We start from the raw sequence: 25,596 nt of genomic DNA, 5'->3' as shown, positions 1-25,596 counted from the left end.
TCTACAGCAACACAGGGTGGAGGGGCATTAGTTTGGACCAATCAGGTATCCTACATTCTTTTGTGCTGACAAGGAAAATGCTAAAAGGGGGAGAGAGTAGAGAGATGTCCTCAACAGTCATTTGCTGCTCCTTCTCTGTTCATTCACAGGCTGGGGGCAGGCAGGTTAAACTGTGTTGTATATGGGATTGTAGGCCACACCCTCGCCCAATTATGCTATAACTTAAACTAGTGAAATAAACCAAACAGATCCACAGTATTTGGCAAAGAAATGGCCGCGGCACACTTTATTGGTTTCAATATAAGTAAAGCAAACATTTAAAATGATCAAATAATAATACTTAAAACCAAAACTCACTTAATGAAACCATAATTGTAATTGCTCAGTTTTTTAGAACTCGAGCAAACCGTAATCACAAGATTTAACCAACAAAAATACATGTCCCCCCTAGAATACTAGGGTGACCCAACCACACAAAGGTGCACGCGACAAAGGGAGGGGGGGCGGGGAACTTTCCTTCTTGCTCTTCAGGTGCAAAAGGAGGAACTTCAGACTGCCACTTGCTTTTATCACCTTGCACCTGCAATCCAGATCCTTCCATGTTACCTCATTGGTTGATACCTGCCCCAGCACCAGAGGGGAAATTAACCCAGTAATAGCCCACCTGTACAAAAACTGCCACTAAGCCTAAGGCTATACTATATTAAAATTAAACTGAGGGTGGCCACAATCCCATGCAAGTGGGCACTTAAATGCACCCCCTTTCTTATGGGATTGTAGGCCACACCCTCGCCCAATTATGCTATAACTTAAACTAGTGAAATAAACCAAACAGATCCACAGTATTTGGCAAAGAAATGGCCGCGGCACACTTTATTGGTTTCAATATAAGTAAAGCAAACATTTAAAATGATCAAATAATAATACTTAAAACCAAAACTCACTTAATGAAACCATAATTGTAATTGCTCAGTTTTTTAGAACTCGAGCAAACCGTAATCACAAGATTTAACCAACAAAAATACATGTCCCCACCAGCCGGGCTTGAGCATCAAGAACGGCCCAGCCCCACCACCGCGGCCTGTTCAATACCATACTGCAGACCTAGGTTGAATATATCGAGACCCACATCAGAAAGGTGAACACCGCCCTGCCGATACAGCCCTTGTATTCCGCCTTCCAGATCTACGTGTCGATATGATAAGCCGCCGAATTAACGGCATATATTTTTCCATGGCCCTATTTATCCTTTTCCTCATTTTTTCCATAACTCTCCTCTGGGATGAGGACAGGCAAGGAAGGCGAGGAACCATCTCTGAAAAACACAATTACCATTTTAGGAGAAGAAAGAGAGAAAAAATGCAAATCCCATTTGATCATGAATAACAATTCCAACGTCTTTACATTCCCCAAATCATTTCCACCCGCATGTACAAGTAAACTTGATGGAGGGGGCCATGACTGATGCAATCTAGTTAAAGGAAAATAAAGCTGATGCCACTGGAGGCCCCTAATGCCTTTCCAAAAATAATTTAAAGGACTCCTGAAGAAGAGACAAGTTTGTAGAATAATTACGCTGAGCTGCAGAAAATGAAGGAATGGCCCAGAATCCACACTGTGCGCTGGACACCTAAAGGAATTAAACAAACATGTTAGGTCTCACATATGATTTAAAAGAGTTGGATTTCCACCTCCCCATATCTTTAATTGCAGCCTCCGAAATACCCCTCCTCGCTTCCTCTGAGGCTGCCCCTATACGAAAAGAATGGGAGGAAAACCTAAATTTTTTAAACCCAACCACTCTAAGCACTTATGAAACACAAAATCAAACTGATACTTTGTAAGAGGGGAAAGATCACGATGGATCAAAAATTGCAAACCCCCTTGAGGCCTTATACCCAAAAACTGCCAGACCATCGCCCAAGGGCATACCCTCCCAGCAGTCTGAGCCTTCAGGGTAATTCCCACCCCCCTACCTTGGGTGTCCGTTTTTGAACGGCTAATCCAAATATGAACTCCATCCCTACCCAACACTACATTTTCATACAAAATGCCACCACCAGCCCTTTTTGATAAAGGTACAAGCTCTGAAATGCGTAAGGCCCCGAAGAAGGCCAGCGCAAAGGCTGTCCTAAACAGCATGGATTCATAACCCGAGCTACACACTTCAAAAGTTACAGCACATATATCTACTAGCAACTCAATGGAAATAGGTCTCCTGTCATCAGTCACAAAAACGGCCTTCCTGTAACCCTTCAATGCCTGTTGTACAGCAAAATAGCTTGTACATGACCGAAACCCCTCAAGCGGCAAAATAATGAAATGCCCGCTAGCGTCTTCCTTAAGTGACTATAAGACACCTGCTGCCGCATCCGGGAGGCCAAAAGCACCATCCCTTCGGACGTACGGCCGTCAACAAAACCTCTCGCTTCCGTACATAATAACCAGTCTCTCCAGGGAGCAGAATAGCTCGCCCAAGTTTTAGGAGCCACCGAACCTTCAATCGCCTTTGCCACTACATCCCGACAATCTCCCACAAATGGCCCGGACATTTCGACACCTTCCTCGTCGGCTTCCGGCAATAGTTCTCGAACGGTCCATCTAAAACCCAAGATAATGCCTCAGCTAAATTATTCAACACTCCCGGGGTATACTTCGCCTTCAGCCAGATGTTACACTTCAAACACAAAAATACAATTCGCCCAAGCACTTTGATGACAAAAATAGACTTGGAAGACAAACAATTCACTGCGAAAAGGACTCCCTTATTGTCCATCTCAACCAAAATACGCCTATTCGCGAATAACACACCCCATAGCTCCAAAGCCACCAGAATTGGAAAAAGCTCCAGCAAAACCACATTCTTCATTAGTTTGTTGCATTTCCAAAACTCTGGCCATTCACCACAGCACCAATGCGTCTTCCAAATTGCCGCAAAACCTTTTGAGACTGCTGCATCCGTAAATAAATGAAAGTCCGGGGCAAAAACAAAATCCGCCTGGAAAAAAGATTGCCCATTATAAGTGTCTAAAAAAAAAAAAAAAAAAAAAAAAATTGGCCCACACCAACAAGTCCTCCTTCAACGAGCTAGTCAGCCTAATGTGCGAGTACGGCGACTTCAAACCTGAAGTCGACAAATAAAGACGGCGTGAAAAAACGTGCCCCATGGGCATAATCCTACACGCAAAAGCCAGCATGCCCAACAATGACTGCATGGTCTTTAACAACACCTTCCTTCTGACCATGAACATCTGAATCAAAGCTTTCAATCTAACTAACTTATCTACAGGCAACCAAAAATTTAAACGGACGATATCAATGTGAATACCCAGGAAAACAATATCCATGGTCGGCAAACACGTTTTCTCCTCAGCCAACGGAACTCCAAACTTGTCTGCAACTTCCCTAAAAGATTGCAATAGACGCAAACACCCATCCAAACCTGGAGGCCCGACAAATAAAAAGTCATCCAGGTAATGCACCACTCCGTCACTACCCGACTTGCTACACACTACCCAGTGTAAAAAAAAAAAAAAAAAAAAAAAAAAAAAAAAAAAATTGAAAACGCCTCAAAATATGAACAAGACAATGCACACCCCATGGGGAGACATCTATCAAAAAAAAAAAAAAATAATAAAAAAAATAAATAAATAAATAAATAAACCGTCCAACTGAAAACCTAACGAATTGAAAGCCTCTGGTGCTATAGGCAGCAACTTAAAAGCCGACTTTATATCTGCCTTGGCTAACAAAGCCCCAGGCCAAAAAACTCTAATCCTAGCGATTGCCTCAAAAGTCGCATACGAGACTGAGCACAACTCCTCAGCAATGTCATCATTTAACGAATCGCCTTTGGGATAGGATAAATGGTGAATAACCCTAAACTCATTAGGCTCCTTTTTTGGCACTACTCCCAAAGGCAATATGCGAAAATTGGAAAAAGGCGGGGTTTCCAATGGACCCGCAATCCTACCTTGCTCAATTTCTTTGAAAATTTATCCCGCGCCACCTGCGGAAAATTCTCTACCGATTTCAAATTTTTAACCCCTACACAGCCAGAACCTGTAAAAGAAGGTAGCGGAAAACCCCTATCAAAAACCTCAGTGAAACCTCAGTGAGAAAATTTGCTTTCTCCCTGTTTGGGTATGTGTCCAGCCACGGACGCATTTTTTCCAGCCTCACAGGCGTGTAGGCTTTTCGGAAAAATATCCTTCTGCGCGAGAACTGCTACCGCCGCATTCTTCTTAAAGCACTTAGCCAACGGATGCGGACCTGCACAAAATGAACACTCGTGCTTGTACTTACAAGATGCGTTCCACCTACATTGGCTTTCATTGAAAGCAAAACAAAACCCTTTGCAGTAGGCCATGTTAAAAGTGCTAACCTGTAATTTTTTAGGGGGATACCTGTTTCTGGGGAACAATTTAATTCAGCCGAAGGCCGACATCCTTTATTTCCCATTTCAAGGACGGGTGTACTGACAACTTCTGTCTGAAGGATTCATCCTAAAAATACCAGCCTAGCCCCCCAAAGCTATTGTAAGCTTCCAATATATGGTCCAAATGTTGGAACAACCCCCCGCACCTCTCAGGAATTCCCTGTGCGTTGGCAAAAGTGACAATAAATCCACAAAATCGTCCCTCCAAATTCTTTCCTTGACCGACAGGTTCAGGTGGTAACCCAGAGGCGACATCTCACAGGGCATGACATCTTTCATGCACGCCTCTGGCAAGCTAAAACCAGCCTGAGTCAAATGGGTCAAAGAGAAAACATTACTGTTTGACACTTGTTCTGAGGTAAATTGAAAATGTTCTTTAGAGGAGACATGAGAAGACACAGCAGAAGAAAAAACAGGAGCACTAGGAGATTGCTGTGCTGTTAAATCTTTTGCAGCCACAGCAATACCAGGAGCCAAAGAGTTAACAAGTGAAGATAAGGAAACAATCAACACAGACAGATTTTTTAGTTGACAAGACTCACCAGCTGCTGGAGGTGAAACAGCTTCTTGTCCAGCCATCTCCTCCAGCAGCACACCAGCAGCAGCTGTCCCTTGTGTCCGGTGGGTAAGCGGTGATGCCTCCTGCAAGGGGTTAACAGGCAGTGCAGCAACCTGTATAGGAGAAAGGAGACACCCTCTCCCAGTCCTGGGACCTGCCTGCAAAGTGTCAGCCTTATTTCTTCCTCTCCTTCCTGGAGACTGTGAGGCGGCTCTCATCTTCTTCTTGGGGCGGCGCATGTGTGCCCCCATCTTCCCAGCATCTTGCACTCTGTCTGGCCGCTCTGCCTCCCGCTCGCCATCTTCCACATAACGCTGCCTTCTCTCCGGTGCCCGACTCCTCAGTGACCGGGGGCTCACTTCTTCTGCTTCCATCCTACGCACGGCCTGTACTGGCTCTTGGGGGGGGAGGGGGGTCCAAGACCAACATCCGACATGATCCCGGCCACCTATGATTCCTGCTGTCCTGTGCTGGTAAACTGCAAGCTTAAACATCGCCACAGCCAGTCCTCGCCGCCCGCTCCTTCTGCCTTTTCAATGAGCTGCTTCAGCAAAGCTTCCATGCTGACCAGGTAAATCTGCAGAGAACTTTCCTTCTGAACTTTCCTTCTTGCTCTTCAGGTGCAAAAGGAGGAACTTCAGACTGCCACTTGCTTTTATCACCTTGCACCTGCAATCCAGATCCTTCCATGTTACCTCATTGGTTGATACCTGCCCCAGCACCAGAGGGGAAATTAACCCAGTAATAGCCCACCTGTACAAAAACTGCCACTAAGCCTAAGGCTATACTATATTAAAATTAAACTGAGGGTGGCCACAATCCCATGCAAGTGGGCACTTAAATGCACCCCCTTTCTTATTACTGCAACAAACTAAAACCAGGTCACCAGGCTGGCTGTGCTGCCTAGCAAGGTTTTTTTTAAATCTCAGGAGTGCATGGAAAAAATAAAAATCTTTTAGGATGTAAACCAAGTCCAGCTTTAAAACACAAACATTTGTCTGTTTTCCGTTGCAATTTTTCTAACACAAGTATATTAGTACAAACATGCAATGTTTGATCACTGTGTCATGTTTTAGCCAAGAAGGACAAAGGGAAGAATGAGAATTCACTGTCTGGAAAACGTAGACAAAGCCCTCCATTTTCTCAAGGAACAGAGAGTCCATCTTGAAAACATCGGTCCCCATGACATTGTAAATGGTAACCACAGGTTAATACTAGGGCTCATCTGGACCATCATATTGCGTTTCCAGGTATGTCCTGTTTTATCAAATCCCAAATTATTGAGTTATTGAATTGAGAGAATCAGTGAACACATAGAAACTGTTTCCACTTGCACTTTTACGGAAATAATATTCTCCTGCGCTTGGCAGAAAAAAGTTACCATAAGCCGTTACAAAGATTATTCCAAAAATAGCATTTATAGGTGTTTTTAAAGCCTTTTAGCTGACCCATTACTTGGTTCATGTTTGCAGATACAAGACATTATTGTAGAGACAAAAGGTAGCGAAACTCGCTCTGCTAAAGACGCTTTGCTGCTCTGGTGTCAGATGAAGACAGCTGGGTGAGTATCAGAAAACTGTCTATTTCACATGGTATTAGGCATCACAAGCATCAAAGTGACTAAAGGTGGCCCATCACTATACCATCTGATTGTACCATCACATTTAGATCTACTAACAATTATGCAGCACAAGGGCTTGCCTGACTAGATACCAATTATTTGGCTAGATTAGCAAAGTCCTCATATTACATAGTTTTGGTAGATCTAAAATTGATTGTACAGAGATTGTATGAAGAACCCAACACCTTTTACGACTGTATCCTTCTCAAGTTCCTGCTATCAGCCAGGTGCCAAGGCCTTGGGGAATACTTTTGCTTCACTGTAGCCTATCATCCAAATAACGGGGTGCACACTGAAGATGTTCAACTCCAGCCAAGGTTTACTGCAATGAAAGTCCAAGTGTCACATGTTATTAATTATATTAATATATATATATAATTATTATATGGGGTCAGGATCATAGTGTTGTAAATATAGGCACTAAATGATAATTCTATATTAGTCAATAATAGTTAGTTACCAACTCAATGCTTCAACATAAGGGCAAACATAGCCTCTAACTAAACCTGAACCTAACCCCAAATACCCTTAACCTGAGCCTAACACTAGGGCAAAATGTATATCATGATAGTAATAAATACTAGCACAATGAGAATGAAAATACTATCACAATAAATATTATCAAATAAAGCTTAAAATCGGTGCCAAATAAAATTATTTGACAGTTGGCTGATCAGTTTTTCACTGATGTTAGGAGTTTTTATCCTATGCCATAAGAAGTGCTTTATTGATTTTGCCTTAGAACAAAGCAGATTATAAACACAGCATTTATTTCTAACAGGGCTTTTTATTACAAGCAATGCAATAATAACATGTTTCATTCACAAAAAGCTTATATCAGAAAGCTTACATCATACAAAATATAGTAAAACAGTAGCTGATGCACAATAATAATGGATGAACCTAGCATAATATGTGTTAAATCAGCAAGTGATAACAGACCAGAGACAGATACACTAAAGCTAAATATAAGTCTTGAATGCCAAAAAAGGGCAAGGTTTGACCAGTAAAAACAGCGACCCTAAAGGAGATACCTTTGAATTAGCCATGGTTCCCACTTAGCTTGGTAATTTGAAAGAGAGTCAAGAATAAGGTAATACGCGTGTTCCGTTATGTAATCAACTTTGGTGATAATTTGTTTACAAAGGATATTAGGTGATTTCCAATTATAAGCCATGGTTCATTGTGTAGCCCCCAAGATGGTGTAGGCACTGGATTGGGGAGAAACAATAAATAGTGGCAATTACAAATCATATCATATCGCTTTTTCCTTCTTACTAATTTCCATGTAAATCTATACTTTTAGATATCCAAATGTGAACGTCACCAACTTTACATCCAGCTGGAAAGATGGCTTAGCTTTCAATGCCCTTATTCACAAACACAGGTAAGATACCGCCATGTCCAAGTAGTAGAGTAGAGTATTCTGAGTACTCTTTATATCTAAACTGACCAAATAAAAAACTATAGTAAAACTATAAAACCTACAACTGCTCTTCTGAAACGTACCTTGTGCTGTCCTATTGTCTATTACTTTAAAATTAATCTGTGTTTTGTTCATGCTGGGAAATGCAATAGGTTGACTTTAATGCAGATCTCCACAGACACAAAAAAAAAATGATCTTCCTTTCATTCCCCCGCTGTTTAGTTTAGCTAGCGAGAGCAAAGAATTTCCTGTGTAAGCTATGAGTTGCTGGAGTTGTAGCTCATACAAAGCAATAGTCTCCCCATGGATCAATTTGGACCCATATGGGTGGATCCAATGTTCCTCCATATGCAGATGTGCTGGTCTTTTCCTTCAGCTCCCAGTGTTGAACTGAGCGATAACGCAGCAAAGGAGAAGTATATACTGCTGGTAATGGTAACCTATTGCTTTACTCTGAATCAGGGATGTCCAACCTGCAGCCCAAGGTGGCTCTGAATGGGGCCCACAAAATCATAAGCTACTTAAAAATGTTGATTTTTTTTGGGGGGGGGGGGGGAATTATTTGTAAAAATGCATTATGATTAAGTGAACAAATGCAGCCAAAGAAAAATTTGTCTCTTTACTTGATTATTATAATTTTTATCTCCCCAAAGAAAAATATCCTACTCTTCACAATCACGCCTTATTCATGTCATCAGTTTTTAACAGCACCTATATTTGTGAGCAACTATTTTCAAGGATGAAGCACCCAAAGGGCAACATTGGAACCAAAATATCTAATGAGCACCTTGAGAATTCTGATTTAATAGTTTTTATTTGGTTTTAACAAACAGTTAAAGTGGTTGTTAAGCCACTCTGACCTCATTATACTATCTGCTCTGTCTCCTAATCCTGTGTGCCCCTGTGTGTGTGATTTATTTAAAAAATGCAGATTATACCTGATTTCAGAGCGCCACTCAACGCTCACGTGACCAGCCGCCTCTCTGCATTTTTTTTATAAATCACACACACAGGGGCACACAGAATTAGGAGACAGAGTGGATAGTATGATATTATGAATGTTAGGGACAGGATCCATTTGTTTTTTTTTTTTGTTTTTTTAATGTAAAAAATGCTTTAACATGAGCTAGCACCTTGAGAATTAATTAAGAATTGGTACTGCATCCATCGAACCAGATATTGATGTGTTCGTTTATCAAAAACAGTGTCAAATATCGCACTAGTTTTATGTTGCCCTCTTCTACTTTTATAATGAGAAATATGCAAGAGAATTATCCCCAAAGCTTAGTAAATGTAGTGAAGTTTCACTTTGCAAAGAATATCCAAGCACATCCAAGAGAAAAAAAAAATAATAATTTTTGTTAGCACATGATTGGATGGTGGAAGCCAGCAGTTCACCTTGTTCACTAAATTCTGGTGCAAATTACCTTGCAAAGTGAATAGCCTATTTGACTTTGGTAAATCAACTCCATAAGGCTTCATTAATACTTGTGAATGAGGCTGTTAGCGATAAGATGCCAAGAGACCCAGCAGAGGTCCCTGGCATTTAGTTTAGGGCAGAAGCCCCATTGAAAGAAATAGGAGGCTGACAGCTTCTGCAGCTATTTGTGGCTGCTCACATGTAATCACTTATGCAGCAATTACACGGAAATGGTTGATCCTGGACACAGGTTGTCTGCATCAAGGGCCAATCATTCGCAGATAATTGCTCCATGAACCTGCAGGAATTCTAATATTTCCCCACTCTGTCCAAAGAAACATTGTGGCTGGACATACACTTTAAGAAATATATACATTCCAAATCCATGTTTCTTTGTTCAGTTTTTGCTTCTTTATAAAAATGGTCTGAAGCAGAGCTGGTATCTTTCCTAGCTATATATGAGCACAGTACCAGGGACCCATAAAGAGAGCTATGCATAATGTATTATACTGTATACGTCAAGGTATTCTGTGTTATGTTAGTTCCCAAGGTTATCAAACACTACAAATAACCTCTGTCTATATAAGATACAATGGGCACCGAATACCCAGCTGCCAGGCACAGTATGTCGCACATTGACCATGCTGGTGTTTCCTTCATAGGCCAGATCTCATCAATTTTGAAAAGCTGAAGAAATCAAACGCTAAACATAATCTGGAAAATGCCTTTATTGTAGCTGACAGACAGCTCGGTATAACGCAGCTGCTTGATCCGGAGGGTAAGTTTCCTTAAACAGTTTAGCCTTCAATGTCTTCATTTTATAATGTCACAAGCATCAGTCACTCTCTTCCAAATAGACAACTTGGTATACAGGAACAAGTCACTGGCATTCAGAAACTGTATGACTGCAGAGATTGGGCAAATATCAATACAAATATCCAGATCAATTGAAAATTGTGATTTGCTAAAAAAGATATTGCCCCGTCAGAGAATTTGTTTTCTTGTTTTTAGTCACGGATGATTTTCATACACTCCTCATTGTTAATCCGAAGAACCACAGCGCTGCCACTATCCACCTAATCTGTGTATATAATACCTCCTATCTAATCATGATTTATATGGATTCATCAGCTTTTAGTATGATACGTAAACATTGTGTGTGCATCATAAAATTAATAAATAAATCAGAAAAATAAATCCGAAAATAAATAGTGTTAATCACAATTCATGCAATTCGTGCAAAAAAAAAAAAGTGCTCCATGTTCTATGATGCACACACAATGTTTACAATGTAGTATTATACATGTCATACTAAAAACAAATTAATCCATATAAACCACAATAATTTATACACAGATTAGGTGGATAGTGGCAGTGCTGTAGTGCTTCGGATTAACATTAAAGGTTTTCTAACCAATCATACAGCAGCAGCCCTAATATATTTATATATATATTTTTTAATTTTTTATTTTGTTTGGATTTATTTTGATTTGTTCACTTTTCTGCCAGCAGAATGCCCGTGGCGCAGGTATAGCTAAACAGCAATACACTCCCCATCGCCATGTTACTTTGTATCACTGTTCGTAGCAATAAAGAAGGGAAAAAAAAATTGGTGCTAAATATACAAAAAACACTCCGTAAATACTAATTTTGGAGACACTTCCAAGGACAACAATTATCTACACCAGGACTCTCCAAACTGTACAGTACAAGGGCCACATCATATATTTTACAGAAATTTGCATGGCCAAAAAAAATGTTATATAAATGAAAGAATTAGCTTTAAATGAATGAAAAAGTTTATTCTTGAGCTTTTTGAATATTTAGCATAACATGATTTAGGCCCCTTTCATACTTGTGCGACCACAACTTTGCTGTGATTTTTTGCCATGACTTTGACTGTACTTGAAGCAATGCCTCTGTAATCCTGAGGTCCTATGGACCTCAAGTCGCATCAAAGTCGGACCAAAGTAGTGCAGGGACTACTTTAAAGTTGCTGCCACTTGAAGTCACACAGATATGAACGTAACTCATTGGAAATCATGGGGTACGACTTGTCATGAGACTTTGCAGTCCCAAGTCGCAGGACAAATCGCACAAGTGTGAAAGGGGCCTAAGAACAACAGGAAAAAACTTCAGTAAAACATACAAAGAGATTCCAAATAAACTTGAACTCATGAGAGCCCCCCTTTTATGTGCGACCTATTCAGAGCCCCCTCTTACATTTATTTCAGGTACTTACATAGCTCCCTTAATTTACACAGTGCTTCACAACTATTTATATTGTACATTCACGAGTCCCTGCCTCCAAGGAGCTTACAATCTAAGATCCCTAACTCACCTTCAAACATACATACTAGGGCCAATTTAGACAGGATTCAATTAACCTACCAGCATGTCTTTGAAGTGTGGGAAGAAACCAGAGAACTCGAAGGAAACCCACACAGACCCAGGGAGAACATGCAAACTCCATGCAGGTAGTGGGATTCAAAGCAACGATCCTAGTGCTGCTAGACAAATGCGCTAACCACTTAGCCACTGTGCTACCCACTGGGGAAAATTCCCTATCAGAGTCCCCTCTGAAATATTAGGGTGCCCAGCGGAGTCCTCCCTTACATGAGAGTAATTCCCCTTTATATCAGGGTCATCATGAGCGTTCCCTAGTTGCCTCTTACCTTAAGGTCCCCCCCTTACATCAGAGGGCTGGATAAAATCTGTGCCACAGTTTGGAGACCCCTGATCTATATCTTTACAATTGTAATGCACGACAACCCTTCACCAGCATGTCAACAGTCCCAGTATTTGTCCTTTTTTCATACTAGTTGACCAGCTCGTAGTTTTTAGCTGCCACTCTATAATTGACACAATAAAATACCATGTATATTGTTAAAATATCAATATTCTCTCTTTATGTATGCTTAGAGTAGAACTCCAGGATAAGCAAATATCATCTAAATACAACAGACATGTGTATTCTTACTAGAAACTTTGGGGGGATTTACTAATACTGGAGAGTGCAAAATCTGGTGCAGCTCTGCAAAGAAACCAATCAGCTTCCAGTTTTTTTTTCTGTCAAAGCTTAATTGAACAAGCTGAAGTTAGAAGCTGATTGGCTACCATGCATGGCTACACCAGATTTTTCACCCTCCAGTTTTAGTAAATCAACCCCACTATATCAATTGCAACTTCATAGCTAGATCTTCAGGCAGCACTGCTCTGTAGTAGAAGCCAACGTCATACCATAATAGAGAACAGGGCTGGCACACATGAGGAATATCCATTCCATGAAGACTTCCAATTATCTGGTGAAAATGGTAACTTACCCTGGCATGAGGTTGCCTAATTGTGCAAGGGAAACCATGTTAATGCTTTTACATGCCCATGTATTATTTGTCTGCCTCTGGTAATAAGCTAGTGCATGTATTCATTTTTTACAGATGTGTTCACTGAAAATCCAGATGAGAAATCCATTATCACATACGTAGTAGCATTTTATCACTATTTTTCCAAGATGAAGGTGTTGGCTGTGGAAGGAAAAAGAATTGGAAAGGTGAGACAAGGTCTCTTTCATTAACCTTCTTATCGGTATTCCCGAGCGTGGCTCGGGGTTAAATTTCAGAGCCAAAAGCGGTAACTCCGAGCCACACTCGGGGTACCGCCAGAAGCATTGCTGGATCCTGTAAAAGAGATTTCTTACCTTGTCACCGGGGTCCAGCAATGTAGCGGTATATATATATATATATATATATATATATATATATATATATGTATACATACATACATACTTTAACTTTTTTATATTTTATTATGATATTATAATTTATGATTTTGTGTCTCAAACTTTATCATACCCGAGATGTTATAAAGAAGAAAAAAATATGTAAATAGTTGGTTTGGGCTGCTCATTCTCAAGAATTACATGCAAAATAATGGTACCGCTTTCAGCACCTAAAATCTGAAAGAATCATACCGCCAGGGAGGTTAAGCAGAATTTTGAATGAGGAATCTGTCATAATGTCATCCTATATATCAACAAATTAAAGGTCTAATCATTTTTTTTTCTAATACAATAGCTTATTGCTCACTGCTGCATTTTTTTTTTTTACTATGGTAGCACATGAATTGGGCACAGGTACTGTGTCCGTCCGAAAGACCTTCTTGATGCCACCATCATTACTAGCAAAAGTAATTTGTCTATTTGATATTGGAAAGACTATAATTCATTGAGATTTCATTACATTGCATATGTTTCTCTTCAAGGTACTGGATAATGCCATTGACACAGAAAAGATGATACATGATTATGGAAGACTGACTTCAGATCTGCTGACATGGATTGAGCAAACAATTATTGCCCTCACAAACTGGAAGTTTGCAAATTCTTTACTGGGAGTCCAACAACAACTACAGTCATTCAGTACATATAGAACTACAGAGAAGCCTAAAAAGTAAGCAAAATAGAGACAGAATCTAGAGGATAGCACAGAGCAATCTTCCAGTCTGCTCTGAAAGCTATCAGGGTGTCCACTGATTTGCTGACAGCAGAAGATTCTTTAGTAATTAACTGACATTTACCACTAATTTTCTGTTCTAATATGTTAGTATTTTAAATCATTCATTACACTGTATGTTAAAAAATTGTTTGTGATGAACATTGGATTTTCTTAGATTTTACTATGATATATGTGTAACTGCTGGTATTCATATACAACAAAGGCATTTATTATTGGGCTTAAAAATATTGTCCAATCCACAGATTTAAAGAAAAAGGTGACCTAGAAATCCAGCTTTTCACTATACAATCCAGAATGAGGGAGAATAAACAAAGGGTATATGTACCGCGTGATGGTCAGCTGGTGTCCGACATCAACAGGGTATGTTATAATATAAAAAAAATAAAAATAAAATTTAAAGTGGACCTCTGGGAAAACAACTAAACATACATATGAAAATTGATATATCTTTACTGTTTTAACTGCCAATGGATTTGTTGAATGTCTGGCACTGCAGGACGATCAGTTTTTTTTAACACTCCCCTACAAAAAACAAAGCTTTTGTGCCGAATTTTGGGTGTGACCAAATTGTGCTAACACTGGGATATGGGGCTTAAAGGGTATAGTTAAAAAAAACCTCCATCTACTTACTATGTATACAGCATGCATATACCACAGTCCTTTTACCTACAAAATATGCTTTAATTACTGAACCATAAGCGAGAGTAACACACAGAATGCAGCAACCAGTAGTTTGCCATGCAGAGAGTACAGGGGCCAGGAGTGTATGACACACAGAATGCGGGGCTCAGTAGTGCATAGTTTACAGATCGCACGGGTCAGGATTGCATTAGGAAGAAAATGCACTGCTCAGAAGTGCATAATGCACAGAATGTACGGGTCAGGAGTACATAAGGCAAGGAATACAGGGGCTAGGAGTACATAATACACAGAATGCATACGCCAGGAGTGTATTGTAAGAATATTTAATAATAATATCTTGCACTCGTACTTCATTATGTCAGAATATTTATACTGCTCTGAATATAGCAGTGTCTTTATTCATGGTTAATAAGCAAAGATCTATAAGAAAGGAGAATCTTCACCTATTCCATAAATCAATGTCGTGAATTCTTTTTAATTGATTAATTTCTTTTTAAAAGCATATACCAATCTTAGTGAGTACAGTCTACAGTATGGAATATATATAAAAATAGTTATTCACCAGACATGTAATCACGATATATGATCAAACAAGAAATGACACAAAAAGATAACTCTACAGAAAAATACTAACTTCAAATAATCAATGCAATGTGATGTTTAGCCCAATAATGAAAGTGAAACTGAAACAAAGTGAAAGTTAAACGAAAGCAAGATTACCATTTCTCCAGGTAAAGCATAAACCATATAAAAGTGTTCTATATAAACAGACTACAATGGTCTGCGCAATGCATAGCCGAAAGTCATTCCACTGCAGATGGAGTGAGAATAAGCCATGCAAAACGGAAGACTTAATTCGCAATAATACGCTAAATCTGATATTAATAAAAATGTATAAAAACAAAAATCAGCTTTCTAGAGAAAAATCTACTATGGTTCATATGGCTGGGATTGTAATCTTATTACCCTTTAAATATGCAATATAAAACATATAAGGAAGGAATAAACAATTGTTGAATAAAATCAAATAACATAGCAAGGCATATTTACCACACTTAAGATGGCCGCTAGCTTCAAATGGTCGTTACCAGAGTCTTAAGATGGATGCCAGTGAGGGAGGAGTTTCGTTTGGCGTCCCTCAAAGTTTCAGATGAATGATGTGGATCAAGATGGAGTATGTCTGGATGAGTCTATCGAGGATGTAGTAGCGTGTGTGATGTAAGTGTAAGGTGTGTTGTCAGTAGTGTAATGTGATGTCTCTCATCTGGGTTGTTCTTTTATACAGTAAGAACAAAGGGCTATTAAAATTACCATAAGTTAAACCCAGAGGGATGAAACATTATCTCCATTGGCTGGGATATTCTATACCTAAACTGGTGAGGTCAGAGTCACACCTCTTTAAATAATTAACCCTATACCTTGGATAATAAAGTTAAATGATGATTTCTCTATATGTAAGAGTAATCACAAAACACAACATAAAACTTTGTCCATACTTCCAGTACATACATAAATGTCCATCTGTATCTCCATCATTCACCTCGGCAAGTAATGCCATTTCAATAATTATATTTTTAATACAATATAATATTTCTATATGGGAATATCTGAAATATACCAAAACTGCATTTGGTATTTTGTCTACAGGAGGCAGTATTGCACTGTTCATTAGATTTTGTATTTAACATACGTCACAACATACAATGGCCTACTATTTACAAGTGACCTTATTGACCTCTGGCTAGTGAAAGTCCATTACTTATTTGACCATGCCACATGTTGTCAGACATAGCGTCTAGAATTGGAAGATCTATTACTTAGTCTATTCTAAAGCAATGCTTATATAAACACTCCTACCACATACCTTAAAATGAAGTAATTAGTTTTTAACTCTAGTCTTAAGTCTAAGTATGATTACTACTGTAAGAATATAAACCCAAAATGTGATATAACATTCCTAAATATATATGTATATGCCTTACATAATATAATGACATAATTATGGCTAATATCTTCTCACGCATAATAATGTATCTTAAAAAACTTATATAGTTCATCTTTAAATGTCGAGTATACTGGGGTATTGTCCATTGTTAAAAACTTATAGACAGACTGGCACTACCATCCCCTTAACATCTGGTATAGCGTCAGGCTAACTGAGTCTTATCTGATAGAGGTGTCAATGTATCACCTTATTTACGATTACATAGATACAAAGACCTCTGTTCAAATTCTATTCTGTCTTGTAAGCTTGTAAGAGACATTTTGTTTAACAAGTACATATATGAACTTTGTTTCACCCTGAACAAGATGGAAGCCATGCTGTACTATGTCATTTTTATGACATAGTACTAAATCATTTTTATGCTATTAGTTAATTACCCCCAATAATCCCGACAGTATAATGCACAAAATGCAGGGGCCAGGGGTGTGTAATGCACAGGTCACTGTACAAAACACAACCATAAATTACACCCTCCTCCCAGTACAAATCCCCTTTCCACCTAAAACTATACACCTTACAGTACAGATCCCCCATTCTCCAGCCACATATCCTCCCTCGCAACCCATTTGCTCAGCACAGACCCCCCCAGAACAGATCTTCCCCTCCTATGTAGCATATGCAGCAGCAATTCATGAACCTCAGATGCAGTGGCAGTTCAGATAGAGGGGAAGTCCTTCCCTCAACCGTGTAACCAAACTGGGGCAAAGAAGGATCCTCCCCTTTGCTCTGAACTGAACTAGCACAGAACCTAGCAACGCATAAAAAAAAAAATGACGGGTGGCCACAGCATCCCAAGAGTGTCTATGAGGTTCACATAAAACCAGTCATTTCCTTAGAAATAGTAATTAATTTCCTTTTGATATTCAGGCATGGGGTCGCCTAGAAAAGGCTGAACATGACCGTGAGACAGCTTTGAGGAATGAACTCATTCGGCAGGAGAAGCTTGAACAATTGGCAAAACGCTTTGACCGCAAGGTTGCAATGAGAGAGGCATGGATAGGTGAAAACCAACATCTTATTTCACAGGTAATGACAGTAAAAAAATATCTGTTAAAAATTGTAGTAGATAACAGTGTTGATATTATATAAATAATAAATTAAAACAGCCACGCAATGTGATTAGTCATTTTAGGAAGAGCAACACATGATAAATAGAAATGATAAATTACCCTTACCATAATTTCAGGAAAACGAATTTTGCATTCTTGGAAGAGTTCAGTAAACTTGTATAAAATGTTGAAATACAAAGCTTGGAAATCCCCCGTGGTAGATATTGCAACAACTAAACACAAGCTTACCTGGATAATGCTACAGGAAAAACAAGTTACCATTGTCTGTGACAGATGAGCTAGATTTGATAAAATCTGGAATCCCTGGATCATGTACTTACAGTCACCCATCTGACGGGTTGACCTACCAGGGAAGCTTGGTGTTGAGTTGGACAGAGTGACTTTCTCTTCTCAGATCTGTTGTTTTCTTGTATTACTTAGAACTTACTTGCAGTTCTCTTCTCCCTTTTTCCCTTTTCTCCTTTCTTTGCATCTGCCCCCTCTTCCCACCTTTGTTTGTATCGAGCCTTATATGTTTAGACAATGGGGAATGTTGACCTATTTTGCCTTAAGACCAGTGTAGACTTCATATATAATTGTGTCTACTGTTTCTTGCTCTTGGGAACATGTTAAAAGAGCTTTGCTATTTTGCTATGTTAGACACATCTTTATTCCATTTGATTTCAATCCAAATACTTATCTGTGTGTTGAAACTGTCTTTCACATCAATCTCAATAAAATTGGTTGAAACAGAAATGTATCCAGTATTCAAGTCTGGTCTGGATGTGTCTTTGAGAGACAGAGGCCTCTGAATGTAACATGTACAGTGATATGCACTGTCTACAAAGAAATCCATTCTATCATTTGAGTTTGGACATTGATAAAAGTACATGTGAGTACAGGCCTTACCAGTATATGCTTCTTTCAAATACACTACAATAGGAAATAAAGAATTTAGGCTACACACTAAAAAATTGTTGATCACGACAGATTAATATAACAGATGATCCAGCCCAAAACTGGCTTCTTCTACTAAGTGTTTTGCTGTATGAGTCTATGAAAGGCATCAGAATCAGGAGGCGGTTGTGGGCTAGATGGGCCACAATAAACTGTCCTGAGCATGGACTCCCTGATGTGTGGCTGAAATACTTTGAATTCCTATTAAGACTGATAGACTTGAAGAGTCATGTGGTGTGCAGTGCACTCAATGTTGGAACTTGCTCACTTAGGCTGGGAAGTAATGAACCCTCTGGAACGTCTGCACTGCAGCAGCATTGTAGCATGACATGTCAATGATCCCCTTACAGTGAATGAGTTATTCTTAAATGTGGAGCATAAGCACAATGGCACCTCTACCCTGTATTCAGAGATGTATAGTAACTAAGTAGAACTACTTCACTACTGTACTTAAGTACCGAAAGGCGGTATCTGTACTTTCCTAGAGTAGAATTTTTTTCTCCTACTTCCACTTTTACTTCACTACATTTTTTCGATGATTTCAATACTTCTACTCCGAAGTATTTGTGCTGCATAGTTACTCGTTACTATTATAAAAATTACCACTGCCAGAACAGTAGATGGCAGGTTTCATGAAGCTCAAAACATGTTTATTATCAGCGCATACGAAAATAAAAGCTACTGTATGTATAAATAAAAGCTGCATTTGAAATAATAAAAAACAATATGATGTTCAAACTTTTGACTTCTTTCTTTAATAACTACATAACACAGTACTTGTACTTTTACTTTCAGTACTTGAGTAGCAATTTTTTTTTTCAAAACTACTGGTACTTTTACTTTCAGTACTTGAGTAGCAAAATTTAAAAAAAAACTACTTGCAATACTTAAGTACAAAAAATGTTGAATACTTTAGTACTTCTACTCAAGTCACTTTTTGATTGAGCACTTCCACTTCTACCCAAGTTACTTTTTGATCGAGCACTTGTACTTTTACTCAAGTATGGGTTGCGAGTACTTTATACAACTCTGCCTCTACTGGAACCTTCCTAACTATTTGGAACTCTTACAAACATAATGGAAATGTTAGATTAGAAAATGTTAGATTAGAAAAATTAGAATATACTGTGGTGGAAGGCAAGACAAACTCTACTCTTTACCTTTTAAAATGTTAATGTCAGGTATAACTCATACGGGTATAGTTTAACCTGAATTCCCAGAGAAAGTGCAAGATTTTTAACTATAATAGATATTGTGTATTGTGAGAATGTGGTTTCATATGGATTTTGTTTCTAACAGGATAATTTTGGCTGTGATTTGCCATCGGTGGAGGCTGCCAAAAAGAAACATGAAGCCATTGAAACAGATATTTTGGCCTATGAAGGCCGCATTCAGTCATTAGTCAATCTAGCTAAAGAACTGGAAAATGAGAATTATCATGACATCAAGAGAATCAATGCTAGAAAGGACAATACTGTACGGATGTGGCAGTTTCTTCTGGAAAATTTACACAATCGACGCCAGCGGCTTAACATGAACCTAGAACTTCAAATCTTGTTCCAGGACATGCTACACACTGTCACATGGATGGATGAAATGAAGGTAAAACATAGTGCCCCCAAACGTGTATTCCTGGCCTAGCTAGTTTGGATCTTGCTCCTAAAGCAATTGACCCTGGCAGCCTTTTGAAAGTTAAATCACCTTAGGAAATGCCAAATAACATGCATGTTTATCTGATCACGTTCAAAGGAGTTTTTTTAATCTAACTGATATATTTCAATTTACCCAAATTAATTCATAAAACCTACTGGAATGCATCCTCTCTAAATTTCTAATTTTGTTGTCACGTTCACTTTATTTAATCCATAAAATTCTAATGGATTGTTAAAGTAGACCTAGATTCTGGAAACCATGACCAAAAAAGTAAAGTAGAGGGCAAAAAACGAGTGAGTAGTATTGCTTGTTGGTTCCCTGCAGTTGTTCTTTGTCCAGGACCCACATACTAAGCCCCCTTTCGAAGCGTTAGGGAAACAACTTGGTGGAACGCCAGACCTTATTCCACGCTGTGTCTTGGTATGGCAGCAGCCTTCTTGGTGGAGGTTTAGAGCATTGATTCCTCATGTCAAACCAGCCCTTAAGAGGTAAATAATGCAGGAGCAATAGGTTACTTGCACAGCATGTCTTCTGATACAGCTTCCTCTCAAGAGAAACAGTTGGCAGCACAATAGTGACATAACCAACTGTCAATAAAGATGGCCTTGGATGGACTTTTATATGCAGATATGAAGCTATAAGGCTATAGTAACTAAAGACCCTAGGTGTTGTCACATGTCAGAAAATGCTTTGCAACTTCTCATGGGGAATTAAACGTAGCGTTTTATGATTAATCCAACTTTCAGGATTCACACATTTTTCTAATTAGATGCAATTAGAAAATCGTGTAAATCTTGGGTAAATTGTTTTAATCTTTAGTAAAAACATTGATAAATAGACTACTTAGTTTATCAAATCACTGTCGTTTAATCAAATTGTTGGCTCATATCCCAGATAAGATAGGTTGAATCCAGGAAACTTTACTTTTCAAAAAGGTGTGTCTATGGGGTTTGTTACCACAAATGAAACCCTAATTTTGTTTGCTTCATTTTTTTGCTGCTCCCAGAATGGCCTTTTATCATCAGACTTCGGGAAACACATCAATGAAGTTGAATATTTGCTCCAAAAACATGCCTTAACTGAAGTTGACATTGCTACACAAAATGACAAAGTGAATTCTTATCACACAGCTATGCAGAAGTTCATCAGTGAAGAAGGTAAGTTAAAAATACTTGTCTTTTCATTTATTACTGAGATACATATAGTTTCTATTTCAATTCACATCAATTAAGACACTGCACTGATCCATTAAGGCATCCCATGTGCAACTATTTCAGGGTCATGACATGGGCCGGTCAGGAGTAAATATCTGTGCCTCATTCATAGAACTGCTAAACAAAGAATAATTATTTCATAGAAACCAACCAGATTTCCCTTTTTTCCTTTTGTTTCTTGGATATATAGAGTATCTAACATAGGTGTGCGCAGGCAGTGTGCCAGGTGTGCCTGGCTACACCCTAATCACTATGCGTGGTGTGGGTTCCCACTACTGCTTGGCCTTCCCACCATGTTGGCTCCCCAGCCCTGCAGTGCTGCTGGCTTCCCTCCTCTCTTCTCCTCCCAGCTGCTACAAGAGATGTTTCAGAATGGAAAGCTTGAAAAGAAGCTTGTAAATATCATTTACCAGCCACTTCCTTTTTTAATTAACAAAGTGAACACACTCACTCACTGTGTTCATTCATAACTGAAGCATTCGCTCACTGAGGCTGCAGGGAAAAGCATGTGTGTTTGAGCTTTGGGGTGCACATTCTAATTCAATAGGCTGTGCACACCTAAGGTAACTAATTTGTTGGGCCACACATTGATCTAATGGTCTGTGATCTTTTAAGAACAGCCAGTTTGGTTGCTGCTGATGGAAGATACATTTTCATACTCTTCCTTTCCTGTGGGGGCGATGCCACATTGTTGGGGATCCTGTTATTGCAAATATGTCTGTATTGTAATTGAAAATCATAATGCATAGTTCCTGACTAGATGGCATTGGGATTGAGCGAAGAGAACAGAAAAGAGTACCTGTATTATAGGCTAGTCAGGCGAGGGTAGTGGTCTAAAAAGGCTGAAGCTAGTTGCGTAAGGTCAGGGCAGGCAGATGGCAAGCATAATCCAGTACTGTACACAGTTTTGAGTTTAGAACAGGTAGCAGCCAAGTAGAATCCATTAACAGTCCAAGGTCAAGACAGGTTGTGGGCTGGCATAAGTTTATAAGAACAGCATCTCTTGGGGAAGGTATGTTCAACTGCTGCCCATTTTCACCCAATGCTGAAAATCTGAAACCTGCGTTTTCCTATAGTCTGTCTTTAAATGTGGTATGTTCAACTGCTGCCCATTTTCACCCAATACTGAAATTCTCAAACCTGTGTTTTCCTATAGTCTGTCTTTAAATGTGGTATGTTTATTTGTTTAACCATCTGTAGACTGTTCTTTGCAATGTTTTATCTCTTACCTTTTAATTTATAACCTTTTATAGCCTTTAACCTTTAGAGTTATCTCTATTAGTTGTCCGCTTATAAATCTGTTTCTGAAGTGAAAATCCTGCTCTCTCTATCCAGCCTTAATTTATTAATTCCTGATTAGTTAATTGGAAAGCACCCACCCCATCCCTAACAGTATATAAGAACAGCATCTCTTGGGGAAGGTACGTTTGCTTTTGGGGCTCTCTTCTCAAAGCGGGGATATTTCTATAAGTGGGAGCACATCTGACTCTGCACTTCAGCGAATGCACAAAGTGAATGAACAAAGGAAAGGCTGAGATAAACACCGTACTGACTACAGGTGACCTTATTTACCCCTTTAGCTCTCTCTCCTTATAATATGCACTCTCTAGTCTCTACCACTTCTTCTGACAGCCGTGTCCTCTATCCTTAAACTCTCTCTCCTTCACCCCTCTTCTCCACCCCACAGCTTATATATATCACCCTCACTTCTGTCCTCACCTTATTACTGCACTCACTATCTCCTGCTATTTCTAAATCCACACGCACACAAAACCTCAAGGACACTGGGGCACGTCCCTTCATATAAATCACACTCCCTTATTACCACCCTCAACTTTCTGCTTCTCCTAACCTCTTGAGACATATCCCCAAACCCTGGGCCTCCATCATTTACCTGTACTCAACACACCCATTACCCTGCACCATCTGGCAGCAGCTGCAATCAGCACAATCTAGTTCCATTCTCTCTTCTTCCCAAGACCAGACTCCCTTTCTCTTGCGCCCTTTGGAACTGTTACGCTCTGTCTGTAATAAACTCACCTCTCTCCATGACCTTTTTATCGCTAACTCATTTAATCTACTCACCATCACCGAAACCTGGCTTTGCGAATCTGACACTACGTCTTCTGCTGCCCTATCCCAAGGTGGTCTTCTCTGGACTCACTTCCCCAGACCCAATGGACGCAAGGGAGGGGGTGTTGGGATCCTTCTAGCCCCACATAGCACCTTTCAGGTATTTCACCCATCTCCCTCTCTGTCACTCTCCTCATTTGAGGTACACTGCATTTCGTCTTTTCTCCCCTGTTTCTCTAAGGATAGCTGTGATCTACCACCCCCCTGGACCAGTATCGACCTTTCTTGACGACTTCTCTGCCTGGCTACCCTACTTTCTCTCTTCTGAAATCCCCACAATCATTCTCGGTGACTTCAACATCCCTATTAATACTAACACTCCTGCCACTTCCAAACTTCTCAGTCTAACCTCCTCCTTTGACCTGAAGCAATGGATACATGCTTCTACTCACTCTGAAGGTAATATCCTTGACCTTGTTTTCTCCCACCTATACACTCCGCACAACCTTTCAAACAATCCTTTCCCTCTCTCTGATCACTACCATTAGTTTCACTCTCTCCCTCTCCTCCACCTCCTCTCCCTCCAGCTACCTTACAGTTACCCGCAGAAACCTACCCCATCTCAACCCTTCTCTTCTCTACTCTGCTACCGACCACCTCTATGACAAAATCGCACCCCTGTCGTGCACCAACTTAGCCACTTCTGTCTACAACGCTTCACTCTTAGCCTCCCTGGACACACTGGCCCCCCTCACTACACACAGAATCAGGCCCCGATCCCTTCAACCTTGGCAAACAGATAACACTAGAAGTCTAAAAAAGCATAGCCGTGCTCTTGAGTGCCTATGGCGTAAGACTAGGTCTCAGAAAGATTTCAACCAATATAAATCTGCCCTCCAAAAATACAATTCCAGTCTCCACACTGCCAAGCAGACCTATTTTATCACTCTCATTAACAGCTTGTCATCCCGCCCCCGGCAACTCTTCGCTACCTTTAATTCTCTACTCCGTCCTACACTACTTCCTCCCTCTGACTCACCCACTGCCCAGGAGATTGCCAACCACTTCAAACAGAAAATTGATACAATTTGTAAGGAGATCATTGCTGTTCAGATACAGTACCTTCCATGCTTTATGCTTCATGCCCACAGGTGCGATCACTACTTCCCTCAATCAACCCCACCACTATAGATGAGGTTGCTAAACTACTTGCTAACGTCCACTTAACCACCTGCCCTCTGGATTCTGTTCCCTCGCAAATGCTACGTTCACCCTCTGGCCCTATTCTACGCTCTCTAACCCACATCTTCAATCTCTCCCTCTCTTCTGGCATCTTCCCCAACTCTCTAAAACATGCACTAGTCAGCCCCATACTTAAAAAGCCTTCACTGGACCCAACGATCTTAACAACCTACACCCTATTTCCTTGCTCCCCTTTTTATCCAAACTCCTTGAACATCTGGTCTACAACCGACTGTTCGACCACCTTGCCGAGAATAGCCTCCTTGATCCTCTTAAGTCTGGATTTCGGCCTCAACACTGAAACTGCTCTCCTGAAACTGACAAACTATCTACTAATGGCCAAAACCAATGGACACTATTCTGTACTCCTACTCCTGGACCTTTCTGCTGCCTTTGATACGGTTGACCATCCCCTCCTCCTCAAAAAACTCCATGCCTTTGGTCTCCGTGACTGTACTCTTCACTGATTATCTTCCTTCCTCATCCAACTGCACCTTTAGCGTTATGTACAATTCTACTTCCTCCTCTCCTCTTCCCTTCTCTGTTGGCATCACCCAAGGCTCTGTTCTTGGACCCCTCCTATTTTCAATCTACACCTCCTCTCTGGGTCAGCTGATAGCTTCCCACGGCTTCCAATACCATCTCTACGCTGACGATACCCAAATCTATTTGTCCACCCCTCAGCTCTCTCCCTCAGTCTCTTCACGTATCACTAATTTACTATCAGATTTTTCGGTCTGGATGTCACACCACTTCCTCAAACTCAATCCATCCAAAACCGAG

The 25,596-nt window shown here is 39.9% G+C and overlaps 1 protein-coding gene across 2 annotated transcripts in view; it reads left to right on the top strand.

Annotated features, from left to right (window-relative positions):
* The window catches only part of LOC309569438 (spectrin beta chain, erythrocytic-like), a 132,411-nt gene that overhangs the window by 43,821 nt on the left and 62,994 nt on the right, over window positions 1-25,596 (top strand). For both annotated transcript variants that reach the window (XM_082275265.1, XM_082275266.1), the window contains exons 4-13: window positions 6,074-6,247; window positions 6,470-6,558; window positions 7,925-8,005; window positions 10,127-10,242; window positions 12,902-13,014; window positions 13,725-13,912; window positions 14,221-14,338; window positions 17,493-17,651; window positions 19,931-20,233; window positions 21,291-21,441. In XM_082275265.1, coding sequence (XP_082131391.1) covers window positions 6,074-6,247; window positions 6,470-6,558; window positions 7,925-8,005; window positions 10,127-10,242; window positions 12,902-13,014; window positions 13,725-13,912; window positions 14,221-14,338; window positions 17,493-17,651; window positions 19,931-20,233; window positions 21,291-21,441 — 1,492 coding nt within the window. The remainder of the gene's footprint in view (window positions 1-6,073; window positions 6,248-6,469; window positions 6,559-7,924; window positions 8,006-10,126; window positions 10,243-12,901; window positions 13,015-13,724; window positions 13,913-14,220; window positions 14,339-17,492; window positions 17,652-19,930; window positions 20,234-21,290; window positions 21,442-25,596) is intronic.

This window comes from Pelophylax lessonae, assembly GCF_965119305.1.
Source record: "Pelophylax lessonae genome assembly, chromosome: 13".
NCBI lineage: Eukaryota > Metazoa > Chordata > Amphibia > Anura > Ranidae > Pelophylax > Pelophylax lessonae.
Note: the sequence above shows the minus strand (reverse complement) of the source record. Positions and strands in the feature narration are given on the sequence as shown.